The sequence below is a fragment of the Pseudovirgaria hyperparasitica genome (genome assembly GCF_010093815.1).
Source record: "Pseudovirgaria hyperparasitica strain CBS 121739 unplaced genomic scaffold EJ05scaffold_2, whole genome shotgun sequence".
Taxonomy (NCBI): domain Eukaryota; kingdom Fungi; phylum Ascomycota; class Dothideomycetes; order Acrospermales; family Acrospermaceae; genus Pseudovirgaria; species Pseudovirgaria hyperparasitica.
This window is the reverse complement of record NW_022985550.1, coordinates 52546-65299: the sequence shown is the minus strand read 5'-3', so window position 1 is coordinate 65299 and position 12754 is coordinate 52546. Positions and strand designations below refer to the sequence as shown.

At 49.4% G+C, this 12754-nt stretch overlaps 4 protein-coding genes across 4 annotated transcripts; 3 read left to right on the top strand and 1 right to left on the bottom strand.

Moving 5' to 3' along the window:
- The first annotated feature begins 11 nt into the window (after nt 1-11).
- EJ05DRAFT_174055 (uncharacterized protein) lies at nt 12-3520 on the top strand. Its single transcript, XM_033739538.1, has 6 exons — nt 12-554; nt 615-722; nt 775-1016; nt 1064-1194; nt 1247-3176; nt 3230-3520. The coding sequence occupies exons 1-6, from the start codon at nt 134-136 to the stop codon at nt 3332-3334; spliced, it is 2937 nt and encodes a 978-aa protein (XP_033603952.1). The 5' UTR covers nt 12-133; the 3' UTR covers nt 3335-3520.
- Nucleotides 3394-5964, bottom strand: EJ05DRAFT_447989 (putative Pre-mRNA-splicing factor ATP-dependent RNA helicase PRP43). The gene is made up of 3 exons (XM_033742291.1): nt 5839-5964; nt 3784-5814; nt 3394-3734 (listed from the first exon to the last, which is right to left on the bottom strand). The coding sequence occupies exons 2-3, from the start codon at nt 5692-5694 to the stop codon at nt 3606-3608; spliced, it is 2040 nt and encodes a 679-aa protein (XP_033603951.1). The 5' UTR covers nt 5695-5814; nt 5839-5964; the 3' UTR covers nt 3394-3605.
- A 191-nt stretch (nt 5965-6155) lies between these two features.
- Nucleotides 6156-9277, top strand: EJ05DRAFT_472487 (Skb1 methyltransferase; the record flags this gene model as incomplete). The annotated part of the gene is made up of 4 exons (XM_033743195.1): nt 6156-6380; nt 6433-7027; nt 7124-8628; nt 8685-9277. Coding segments are annotated over exons 1-4 (2389 nt in total), but the record flags the coding sequence as incomplete, so codon positions are not given.
- EJ05DRAFT_491357 (dehydrogenase with different specificitie) lies at nt 9248-10350 on the top strand (the record flags this gene model as incomplete). Its single annotated transcript, XM_033745971.1, has 4 exons — nt 9248-9375; nt 9430-9461; nt 9518-9845; nt 9894-10350. 4 exons carry the CDS (start codon nt 9248-9250, stop codon nt 10348-10350), a joined length of 945 nt encoding a protein of 314 aa, XP_033603949.1.
- Between the last annotated feature and the right edge of the window lie 2404 nt (nt 10351-12754).

Genomic DNA, 12754 nt, shown 5'->3' with positions numbered 1-12754 from the left:
CGCTCCGCACAGCGGAGTGCTTTCTTAAAACGGTCGACTACACTTTGTAATTTCTGAACCTCGGAAGATCGCCAATAAACAATACTCGAGTACATACCTGCATTGTACGTGTTAAAAGAGGATCTTGCTCAGCATGTCTAGCAAGGTGCCTTCGCAGAAAAGCTGGCCTCGGAAGCCCAGATCAACATCTGGCAGGCGGCGTCAGAACTCACTGCCATCGTCTTCTAGCCGAGCTCGACAGAGCTCGATCGCGATGTCAACGTGCTTGCCAACATCGAGCACGACCCCAGAACGCGTCTGTCGTCGCGTCACTATTCAGTCTCCAGCACCACGACCGAGTCGTACCTTGGCGACTATTCATAGTGAAGCCTACGTGCAAGATGGGTGTGGCGATAAGGAGTTTGGTGGAGATGAAGATACCCTGCACGAGGTGGTGATGTCGGTGGACATGCGCGAGCGTGGCACCGTGGGGTGTGCATACTACATCGCTCGCGACGAAACTTTGTATGTCACGGAGGATATTTTGCTTGGGGGTCTCGAAGCGGTCGATACTTGTAGGTGCTCAAGCTTTCGATATCATTGATTGGATTCGCTTAAGGCTGATGCACGCCCAGTGAAGCTCTTCGTCCAACCGACGGTTGTGTTGATACCGACCTCAATCGACGACTCGGTCATAGATCTGTTGAACCCTGAGCCCGAAGCAGAGGCATCCGAACTCGATGGTACTATACACCATGCGCCGAGAAACACGACGCAGACTCTAATCCTTTGTAGGCTCGATCCGCCGATTACCATATCTCTTTGAATTGAGGCCTTCAAGCGAGTTCAAATATGAAGCCGCAAAGAGCAAGCTTGTAGCACTCAGCCTCCAACATGGTGATGGGCCGCGAATGGATTTTACGACACCTGTGGATATTGGTGTTGATACTAATGACTGTCGTCATGTCGGGTCCTCTGGGAGACAAGGCCAGGTCCTCAGACTATCCACGTGGATGGACATTGACAGTCGACTCACGGTATCACAATTTGTCGCTCCACTATCGTGCTATGCTGATATGAGAAGGTCGGCTGCGCTGGCGCACTTATAGCCTACCTTCAGCGGAGGAGAGCTGCAAGTTATCTACCTGGGGATACCGCTGCATATGGTATGTTTCGGATAGCTAGGGTGGAAACAGTCAGCTTGAAGGAATCAATGTAAGCTCCCCTATCCTCCACTGTTGACCCTATCAGCTCACAGCACTACCAGGTTTGTGAACTCGAACACACTGCGGTCGCTCCAAGTCCTGCAAGCTGAATTTCATCCTCATTCCCACAACCAAGGACCGAAGAATTCAGGATCCAAAGAAGGTCTTTCCATATACGGGTTGTTTCACCATCTAGCGAGGACACCCCAGGGAAAGACATTGTTGCGTCAGCAGTTCCTTAGACCGAGTTTGAACTTGGAGGTCATCAATGAGCGATTGAGGACTATAGGTGTGCTCACTCGACCAGAGAACGCCACTGTCCTTGATAACCTAGTTTCACATCTCAAAGCTATCAAGAATATGCGTATGGTAATCATTAGTCTGCGGAAAGGTGTAAGTGGTACATCGAATAAAAGTAGCGGCATCGGTCGGAATGTATGGATAAGTATTCGCCAGTTTGTCTTTCACGCTCTCAAGATCAAGGACGTTTTACTTGAGATTAATGGATCGGACTGCCTTGTGATCAGACACAAAGTTCTCGAGAAGTTTGAACCGCATCACTTCGCTCAAGTCGGTCGGAGGATTACGGAAATTGTCGACTTCGAAACGTCTGCTGAAGAACACAGGACGGTAGTCCATGCTGGTGTTGATGAGGAGCTGGACAATTTGAAGAGAACTTACTATGGTATTGAGTCGATACTCGGTGAAGTGGCACGATATTTGGCTCAGAAGATGCCACCGGATCTGGAGGTCCAGCTCAACGTGGTGTTCTTCCCTCAGATCGGATTTCTGATAGCGGTACCATTGGATGCAGAGACAGGTGCAGGCGCATACGAAGGAGCTGCCGATGATGTATGGGAAAGAATATTTGTCACCGAGGCTACAGTCTACTACAAAAACACCAATATGGAAGAGATGGACAATCATTTTGGCGATATACATGGGTTGATTTGTGATCGAGAAATTGAGATCATACATGAACTTGCTCAGTATGTGTTGGAGTACGAGGCTATCCTCAGTACAGCATCCGATTTATGCGGTGAAATCGATTGCTTGTCCGCACTCGCTCAGGGCGCGATTCAATACAAGCTCGTACGGCCAAAAGTAAAAGAGGACAATGTCATTCATATTCAGAAGGGCAGACATCTACTCCAGGAGCTTACGGTACCTTCATATGTGACAAACAGCGCATATATACTTGGAGGTAGAGGAAGCATACCACATCAACATCATGCGCATGATGATTCACTGGCAGCTTTGCGAGAAACTGAAACTGCGAATTCGACTATAAGAAATACGGGACTCGAAGCGTCTCATGCCCCAAGAATACTCATAATGACAGGCCCGAACTACTCTGGTAAAAGTGTCTACTTGAAACAAACAGCATTGATTGTTTTCATGGCCCATATTGGTAGCTTCGTGCCCGCAGAGAGTGCACAGATCGGCCTGACAGACAAAATTCTTACACGAATCAGTACACGAGAATCAGTGTCAAAAATGCAAAGCGCATTCGCGATTGATCTTCAACAAGTTTCGCAATCCTTAAACATGGCTACAAACCGCAGCCTACTTGTGATAGATGAATTCGGTAAAGGCACCAATTCAAGCGATGGCGCTGGTTTAATGTGCGGCGTCTTGGATCATCTCATTAGCCTTGGTGATGAGTGTCCGAAGGTCATTGTAGCAACTCACTTCCACGAGCTTTTCGAAAATGGGTTTATTGGACCTCAGCCGTCGGTAGCATTCGGCCATCTCCAAATCCGTGTCGACAAAGAGGCTCTGGAGGTTGGAAATCAGATCACGTACCTATACAATTTCCGCGAAGGTAAAAGTATTAGTAGTTTTGGTACGATATGTGCCGCCCTGTATGGGATACCGCCAGTAATTGTGCGAAGAGCAGAGACTTTGATCGTTTTAGCTGCAAAAGGAGCTGATCTAGTGGCCGAATGCTCGAAAATGCCTAAGACAGAAATTAAAGAGCTCGAAGATGCTGTAAGTGATCATTGAAAGAGCCTGTCTCATGCTGACAAGCTGATCTGTCCCAGGAACAGATCGCGCGAGGCTTCCTTGCTGCAGATGTCCACCAGGACCCGAAGACCACGTTGGACGAGATAGTGAGCTTTACTACAACGCCTGAGCCAACGTACTAGATGCCTAGCTGTTCTAAAGTCTTAAGGGTCGCATCACCGACGAGTGATGGAAAGGGAACCTCACATGTATTCGGCGAATTACTATGATTATATACTACTCAGGTCAGATTTCATCACATGGTATTCGAACTCGACAAAAAGATGATCCTGCGTTACGACAGTGGACCCATGAGTCGTGCCTTGCTTTCTATATAAGTCTGCAAATCTAGTCGGAGACCAGAGGTGACGCCCAATCAAGTATCTATACAGTATTTACCTACAGTAGTGCGCCTCAAGCTCTGCCGCCCTTGGACTTGTGCATGGCGTCTCTCCTCTTCATCTTGTCCTGGATACGCTGTAAGGCGGTCCTCGCTTCACCTTTCTTGAACTGCTCAATATCGTAATAGTTGGGTGCAATATCCTAGATCTGTCAGCGCGTAATTCCCCACGGAACAGAACTCGAAACTTACGAGAAGCCACTCGCCCTTGACAGCAGTGACTGTCCTGATAAACTGCTTTGTTGTAAGGACAAACTCATTGTATATTACCCACTCCGCATCCTGGCTCAACACGGTGCTGGGATGTAAAATGACGGCTTGATTATCCTTGATAGTCATGTACGTTTTGCCCGTGCCGTCCTTCTTTGCGACTTGCATGAAAAAACCAGATACCAGCGCCTTGCGGATGTTCTCGTAGTAACTTTTGTCCTCAAACGGTGTGGACACAAGCTCAAGCTCCTCGCGTTCCATTATACGCTTGAGCTGCAAACGCACGTTGTCAGCCTGCTGCAACGCACGGAAGGATAGATAGTGGTCATGACACCATTGTTTGGGGTTGTGTTGCGCCTCGTCACCCTTGAACGCGTGGTATACGTTAAGCATGGTGAGGTGGTCGCCATCTGGATGCGCGAACATGTCCTTCATGGCGTCGGCTGCTTGGCGAGCGCTGGCTGGGCGCACAAAGACCTGTGGGACAGAGAGGAGAGATGTCAGGGAGAGGATCTCGTTTGAGCAGTAGAATTCGGGGGAGCTGATGAGCATGACGGCGAGAGCCGGGTCAAGGGGAAATTCAGAAGCAAGACGCCCTAAATGGGTAAGTTCGCCCTCATCGTCAAGACAAGCGAGATAGTTGAGTTCCTCCAGGGCGCGCATGAGTGTTTCAGGAGCCGGCGGATCCATTAGATCGAAATGTACGAGGTCCTCGACACCGAGCTTTTTTAATTCCAACACCGTGGCGGACAGATTGGACCTTAAGACCTCAGGGTAGGTCTGTTCAATGAGCTCTTTCTTAAATGCATCCTCAGTGTATAGTCTGAAGCATTTACCCGGTCGCGTACGACCCGCACGACCTGCTCTCTGCTGAGCAGAAGCTTTAGAAATTGGGGAGACCAAGAGCGACTCGACACGGGCCCTGGGGTTGTAGACTTTCTGCTTACTGAATCCGGGATCAACGACGTAGACGATACCGTCAATAGTAAGGGATGTCTCAGCGATGTTGGTCGACACAATGACCTTTCGCCCGTTCTTGCCCCCAGGTTTGCGCGGTCCAGGAGCCGGGTCGAATATTCTTTGTTGTTGCTGAGGTGGCAAAGTACCATAAAGGGGATAAACCTTCATGGTACCAGCGTCTACCTCACGTACAAGTTCGTCTGCTTCTAGACTAATCTTCCTGCATGTATCCTCAATTTCCTCTTCTCCAGTCAGAAAAAGCAGGATATCCCCGTCCGGCTCAGTAGCGTGAATCTGCAAGACAGTCCGAATAGCAGCTTCTACATAATCTCGCTCCGGCTCTGGGGTGTAGAATATCTCAACAGGATGCGTGCGACCTGGAACAGCGAGAAGTGGCGCGCCATGGAAGTACTTTTGGAATTTCGTGGCATCGAGAGTTGCGGACATGATGATGAGTTTCAAATCTGGTCTTCGGAGTACTACTTCTTTCAAGAGACCCATCAAGATATCTGTTGCTAGAGTACGTTCGTGAGCCTCATCCAAGATGATGGTACTGTATCGCGTAAGATTATGATCGTTCATGGCTTCGCGCAACAACATTCCGTCTGTCATGTACTTGAGTATTGTTTTGGCTGAGGTTTTGTCTTCGAAACGAATACTGTAACCGACTTCCTCGCCGAGAGGAACATCCATTTCTTGAGCCACACGTTGTGCGACGGACATGGCAGCAACACGACGAGGCTGCGTACATGCGACCATCTTCGCATTCGATTGTGGTAGGTCATCAAAGAGGACAAACTGTGGAATCTGCGTCGTCTTTCCAGAACCTGTCTCACCAACGAAGACTAAAATCTGTGATTTCTGATAGAGGGCTAGAAACTCATCTCGTTGCTGGTGGACCGGGAGATTCCTTCTCGTATGCAGAATGTTCATATATTCCTTTGATAATTGCTCTCCAGTAAAGGCATTTATTGGTCCATCTTCGGCTTGGCGAGCCTGTTTAGAGGTTGTCTCATGCTGAGTGAAAGTAGAGAGAATAGAGCTTCCTTTACCCTTCCCAAAACCACCCAAGCTAACGCCGCCGTTTGAGTATCCGTTCGAGTTTGAGTCGTCGTAGTAGTGAGCAAGGTATGGGTTCTGGGCTGGGTCCGTGGCGGTCTTGACACGCTTGTTTCTTTGCGATTCATCCGATTCTGGTCTGCGGTCAGCCATCGCTCTCGAGAAGACTGCTTGTTGAAAGTCGCGTAGATTCACTCATGTAGCGGTTACCGGAAAGTTTGCTCAAGGGTCCGTCAGGATGTTTTTCCTTGCGCCACATTCCGCTTGCAAGCCACACTTTTAGCGTGTGGGATCTCTCTCCGGAAGTGGGGCGAGGGCACTATGCTTCTTTTTCTCTCCCCACTAACAGTAATCTTCTCACGGATCATTTCATATTCAATTCCGATAGAAAACATGGACAATCACTAATATCTAGACGGTACTTCATTTGATAAAATAACATCATGGACTATGAGGGGAGCTCTGGGGATCCTATGCCCGTTTTCTATGTAGGGCAGCATGAAACTCGACGGTCATGTCATGTTACGGAACAAACTTTACAACAAGCTCATGATTGCAATGTGAGACAGCAAACATACCGGCTCTAGAAGTGCTGGCTGATGTGTGATGCAGTATGATATGTTATCAACCCCAATCTCGACCTCTGAGTTTCATTCAAGTGTTCTGACTTTGCTCTCCGACTACATGTCTAAAATAGAGGATGGTGTTGATGCGAACTCTCTACCATTACCGCTCATTGCGCCTTTTCGACCCATTGATACTCCCTTGACACCCACCGAGACAGTTTCACAGCTTCTGGCCTTCACCAGCTCATGGGTGGACCTTGCATCACCTGACCCCTTGGTCGCCCATCTATCCAGACAAGTACTGAATCAAGAAATTGCATATGCGGCATTCTGCGGTATTGTCAATGTCTATATAGAAGGTCCGAAGCTGTACGAGGGTGCAGACATTGCACAGTATGCTCGGGCAATCTTGGAAGCATCTTCACTTGGGCCCTATGTGCACATTCACATACTCTTGTCCATGAGCTGGGACCCAGACACCGAACCAGAGCAAGAGATTGGAGATCTGAATGCTTTCGCCAGACCCGAATACTTCGGAAATATCGAAGCGTTCGAGCCTCAAGAGTGCGACTTGTTCGGAACCTGGGACGCATGGAATGCCATTCGTAGCGTCTGTAAATATAGCTCCAGACTTTCCGTAGGTAAGCAACCAAGGTACTTCGGTCATAAATTGCGTCCCAACATTGTTCCCAACTTTCTGTGCCTATCAGAACACTGCTGATGGGCCCGAAATGTAGCTCTATCACTCCCACGTCGCTTACCACCGTTGGCTGTTCAGTCTAGGTGGTATTCGGAGCCATTGAAACTTTTGCTACTACCAGGAGGTTCGTTCTTGAAGAATGTCCGTGGGTCATATGTGCTCTCGAAATCCCATCAAGGTTTCATTGCGCGGTGTATGCGTCTCCGCAATGCCCCGTGGATACTTCTTTCGGATGTAGGGACGATACCGGGCCTTGACGACTCCAATGTCGAACTCCCATTAGCTACTGCTTTACTTCAACCAGATCAATTGTCAGATGCCAATTCTAGCATGTCGCCATCGCCAACACCCGCCGAGTCGTCTCAGGTGCAAATTTCAGCAAGTCGTCATTCAAAGGACGACCCAACCCCTCACCTCAGCTACATGAGATACCTGCAAAGAAACCAGCCAGTCAAGTCAATGATTGAAAGATTTGGTGCCGGCTATCAAGACTACTTGCAATCTCCTCTTCAACCCTTGACTGACAATCTCGAGAGTATTACATACGAGGTTTTCGAGAAAGACCCAATCAAATACGCATGGTATCAACGCGCCATAGAACAAGCCTTGAGCGACTGGAAGATCCAGGAGAAACCAACGTCGTCGCCCAGCGGTGCGGTGGTTGTAGCCGTCGTCGGTGCCGGCCGTGGCCCTCTCGTGACCCGTGCCATACAAGCCAGCCAGAGCACTGGAGTTGAGATAGAACTACATGCAGTTGAAAAGAATCCGAATGCATTCGTAGTACTGCAACGCCACAATACGTCAGATTGGGAAGGTAAAGTTACTCTGGTAAAGTCCGACATGAGGGCCTGGAAAGGACCCAAGCGTGAGGATGGTACCTATGGTCATGTCGACATCATCGTGTCCGAGCTTCTTGGATCGTTCGCAGACAACGAACTTTCGCCAGAGTGCCTCGATGGGGTTCAGCATGTCATGGCTTCCACACATGGCATATCGATACCGCAGTCGTATACAGCACACTTTACGCCAATCTCAGCACCGAATTTGTACGCAGACATTCTTTCACGTTCGGACTTAAGCGCATACGAAACGTCGTATGTTGTAATGTTGCATGCAATTGATTACTTGTCGGTGGATATCGAAGAGCCACCTGCGAAAGCGACGTCGGAGAAAAGTGATCACAAGGGCCCTCCGAAGATTGAGATCTGGAACGCTGTCCCAAAAGTCAAACTTGCGTGGGAGTTTATGCATCCCATACCAAAGGCGGTACTTGATCAATCGAATACACGACGGGGCGGTGGAGCTTCTGGTGGGATAGGGGGGCAAACAGGTGGGGATGGAGCTAATGAACACAACGTTCGCTCTGTACGTGCCACATTTGACTGTAAGTACAGAGGCGTTTGTCATGGTATCGGTGGTTATTTCGAGACCGTTCTTTACGAAGGGACAAACGGAAAGGTAGAGCTTAGCACCAACCCTGTGACCATGGCGAGCAAGAGTGAAGATATGATTAGTTGGTTCCCGATATTCTGGCCACTCAAGGTACGTTTTGGCTCCCTCCTTACATATGTTGCCACTCAGTCCGCTGATTCCCGTAGGAGCCGCTTTACATACCCGAGGACTCCCAACTTGATATCAGCATGTGGAGGCAGACGGACGATAGGAAGGTGTGGTATGAATGGTTGGTCGAGTCCTATATCAGGCTCGGAGACAAGAGGATACGCTTGGGTACTTCGGCGTTGCATTCGAGCAAGCGCAACGGCTGCTTGATGTAAAAGAGGCGGGCTATCCTTATAGACTTTTACTGTTGGTTCTCAACTCTGATAGAAAACAACGCACTACACTTGTACCATCTTCAAGTGTGGTGTGCTAGATGTATGGGTTGGCTGTACGTAAACAATTATATATCGGATAAGCTGACAAGAATGGTTGAAGCCCAGCGAGACAGGTATATTAGCACTATTGGCGACTCTAGAAAGGTTGCATACCAGGACAGCAATGTTAATGTGCGGCGATGAACGGATCTGCCTCAGGTACACGTCCCGGCCGTCAGCCGAGGCCCATATCCATAACCCGAGCTCCCCGCAAAACGACCTCAAGCATTTCCAGACGTAGCCTCCTCTCCGCTCATTCCTGGATCTATCATACTGCACTCTACACAATGACCTCTGAGAAAGCACGCCAACGCCTCACAATGCTGAGTGAGCAACTCGCAGTGCCCGCCGAAGACCCGGGTATGTTCGAAGACATCCCGAAGATACGTCGGATTGCAGGTGACTCAGCTGGACAGTACGAATCTATTCCTTCCCGTCTACGTGAGCCATACACTAAGCAAAGTTACAGACGCACAAAAGGCAAAGTTGTTATAATAACCGGTAGGTAAACCATAGAATACTGCACTCTCCTCATATTGTTCCAACACATACGCTAGGCACAAATTCCGCCATGGGAATCGGCCGCGCGACAGCCCACCAATTCGCGCATAACGGGGCACGGGCCGTATATTTATGCGATTACGATGATGAACACCTCCCTGTACACAAACGAGAGCTGGAAAGCTTGTACCCGGAGATGGACGTTCATATCCGGCAATTTGATGCCGCTGAGGAAGAGGCAGTGAAGAATGTGGTACAAGAAGCACTAGATAAATATGGACGACTGGACGTTTTTTTTGCCAATGCGGGTCGGGCGAGCGGGAGTGTGTTCACTGATATAGACGCTGACGACTGGATGGAGATGATGAGGGTTAACACGTTGAGGTATTTTGATCTGACATGTTGTGGGAACCGCGTGCTGATAAGTTGAAGTGTATTTCTTGCTGCAAAGTATGGCGCGAAAGCTATGCTCAAGACATCAAAGGACAAGCCCTACCCTTGCGGTTCTATTATTGGGACAGCGTCCGTTGCTGGCATCCGCTCGAACGCTGGGTCAACTGATTACTCCGCATCTAAAGCCGCTGTGGTTTCCATCGCTCAGACAGTCTCTTATCAACTGGCTGGTACTGGAATTCGGTGTAACGCCATCTGCCCAGGTGTTATCGAGACGGGTATGACGAAGCCCATGTACGATGCTGCAAGGGCGAAGGGAACGCAGAAGAAGATTGGACAATTGAACCCGCTGAAGAGGGGTGCGGCGGCGGACGAGGTTGCGCGTGTGGCACTCTTCTTGGGAAGCGACGAAAGCAGCTATGTCAACGGGCAGGCATGGGCTGTTTGTGGTGGATTAAGCGCAGGTCATCCGTTTGTACCCGGAAAGATGGCGTAGGGTGAGCATCCTCATGGAACACTCTCGTGGTTGTGTCCGTTCGCCTGGGCTGCTTTTTCATGACGGGCGATTTCTCTGAGGAGAGAAGCTGGTTTTCTGTATATAGTCAGTCCTTGAATGATGCCGCCGAGCAGAGGGGGACGACTTATCAAAAAAATGGTTGGCCGTCTCCTCAGAGACGGCGGGATTGTGGACCGCAGACACCGAGCATCCCCCATCAATTTGCTTCGCCATCCGCGTCTTGATGCGGTCGCTTTCTCAGGGGCTCCCATTCTCGCACAGAGAGGCAAGACAGTCGTATTATCCTTGACACACTGGAAACTTTCTCTTTCAGGCTTACAAGATGCCAAGTTACGCAACAAAAACGGATCTAGGGCAGGCAGGATCTCAAGACAGACAAGCACGCGACTTTGATCCTCACTCTAGAGAGGTCCCGTCTTGAGGTTCTGTTACTCCTGCACTCGATTCGCCCTCAGTGCAGAGCCATGCGTCCAACTGAAAAGAAGCTTGCAGATAGTCTGGATAGAACCTGTTGCATCCACTAGATGTGTGATTTTAAGAGCCCATGAGTAGACCACGCAGCAAAAAGAGTTGAGATGACGAGTGACAAAAGTCCGAAGAACGCCATGAACAACTCACACAACGCCGACTTAGCAATTTCTTCCTAATAGAAACAACTGTCCCTCGCAATAGGTCCACCGAAACCCTTCTCGGTAAACTTCGAAAGACCGCATGCTGAACACTAGACTTTCCAATTCCAGACCTGAGACCTCTTCCGAGTGCCTCGAGGGCTTCTTTCTGTATGTTTTGGCGTTCCTCATAGAGACCGTCTTTGTTTCCGCTCCAGGGCACACGGCTTTTCAGCCAGTGTACGTTGGAGGGCATGGTAGGCGCACAAAGTACATCAACAAAAATCGCCCTCATCCCCTACAAGAGGGAGGAATGTCTGATCGACAGATATAAGTCGGGTACAGACGGGTCAGTCGGCGCTCATCACAGGTGTACGCAGAACGTACAAGTAGATGATTAACACGGCTGGTCGGAGACAAGTTGTACTCATGAGAGTGCACCACACTACTGATGGCTTGTGCCGTAGTAGAGGCTCGATGACATAGGTATCTCGATGGCAGGGAGTGGAGACTGGCTGCTTTCGAGATCACAAGGGTCTCTACTTACACACAATAGATGTACCGCAAGTCTTCCATTCACAGTGACAGGAGACGTGCACATGTTCAGATCAGATGGGTTATGTGCCTGCTTGGAGCATCCAGAGTGAATGCGACACTCAACCAACTTTGATCAGTCACGCAAACCAAAAAAAAGTTTCACTTCTCATGGTGTCGAGATTCGGAGCGGTGCAACCTTGCAGCAAAAAATGACGATGTGTGCTATGCCTCTGCATGTATGCTGATAGACCTCGCTGTTTACAGTATAGCGCAAAGTTCTGACGAGTGAGTCTTTTGTATAGCTAGCCTAAAGGCTCCGAGGCACATGCTGCATTGTCTGTGTGTTTGCGCGCCGTCTTTCGACAGCGAAAGTTGTGCTCAATCCCGAAACTCAAGTGGTATACTATCAGGTAGGCGACGTGAGTCAAAGTAGACACCATTGAGGGCGCTGTGTGAAGTGTCGATTGCAATGTCTGCGTCCGACATCTGATATGCTCGTGGGTAAAATGTAATGTTGTCTGTCTTTAGGTCTGCTGTAGTTTGGACTGCCAAAGTGACAGTAAGAAACTGCCCGCCATCGTATCTTCCAGTCTCTTCTTTGGAACATCGTGAACTATCGCGATCTGAGCTGTCCATGCTGACCAGTATCTGTTGCCCAGTTGCAGAACTCGACGTGCGCCCTCATCTGAGGATCTTACCCAATTAGACACATGAGTCCTGCATTCCACCGGGCCTCAGCCTCAATTTGGTTTTTTATCGCCAGGCCGTGCGAAGACACAGCTCGGATCAATAAGACGTAATCGAGAGGCCGGCAACATTTGACCGTGTGACTGAGTTGCGCAAGCAACAAACCGAGAGTAGATTAGGGTTAAGTTCCGAAGACCATCCTCTCACTGGAACCTCGTTTACAACAGTTTTATCTGCTGTAGCACCATGAACCACACGTCTGCCATGCACCCAGTGAGACCATGCTATGAGGCTCGGGATGAGGCATCGTAGGCCATGATGCAGGTAACAGAAAAAGGCCGATTGGCATCCCCACTCAGTTGAGTGGAGAGACGATCAACGGGCACATGCGGAGAGGGAAACGCGTTGGTTTGATTGAGAATGAAGAGGCAGAAGTTGAGAGTAGTCTGTGTTCTTGATGCGGTCCAGGTCCGTTGACGTCGGCAAAGGGCATCGAAATGGTCAGATCGGTTGGTGTAGGGAGATTGCGATCTCGATTTGAAGATCTGAGA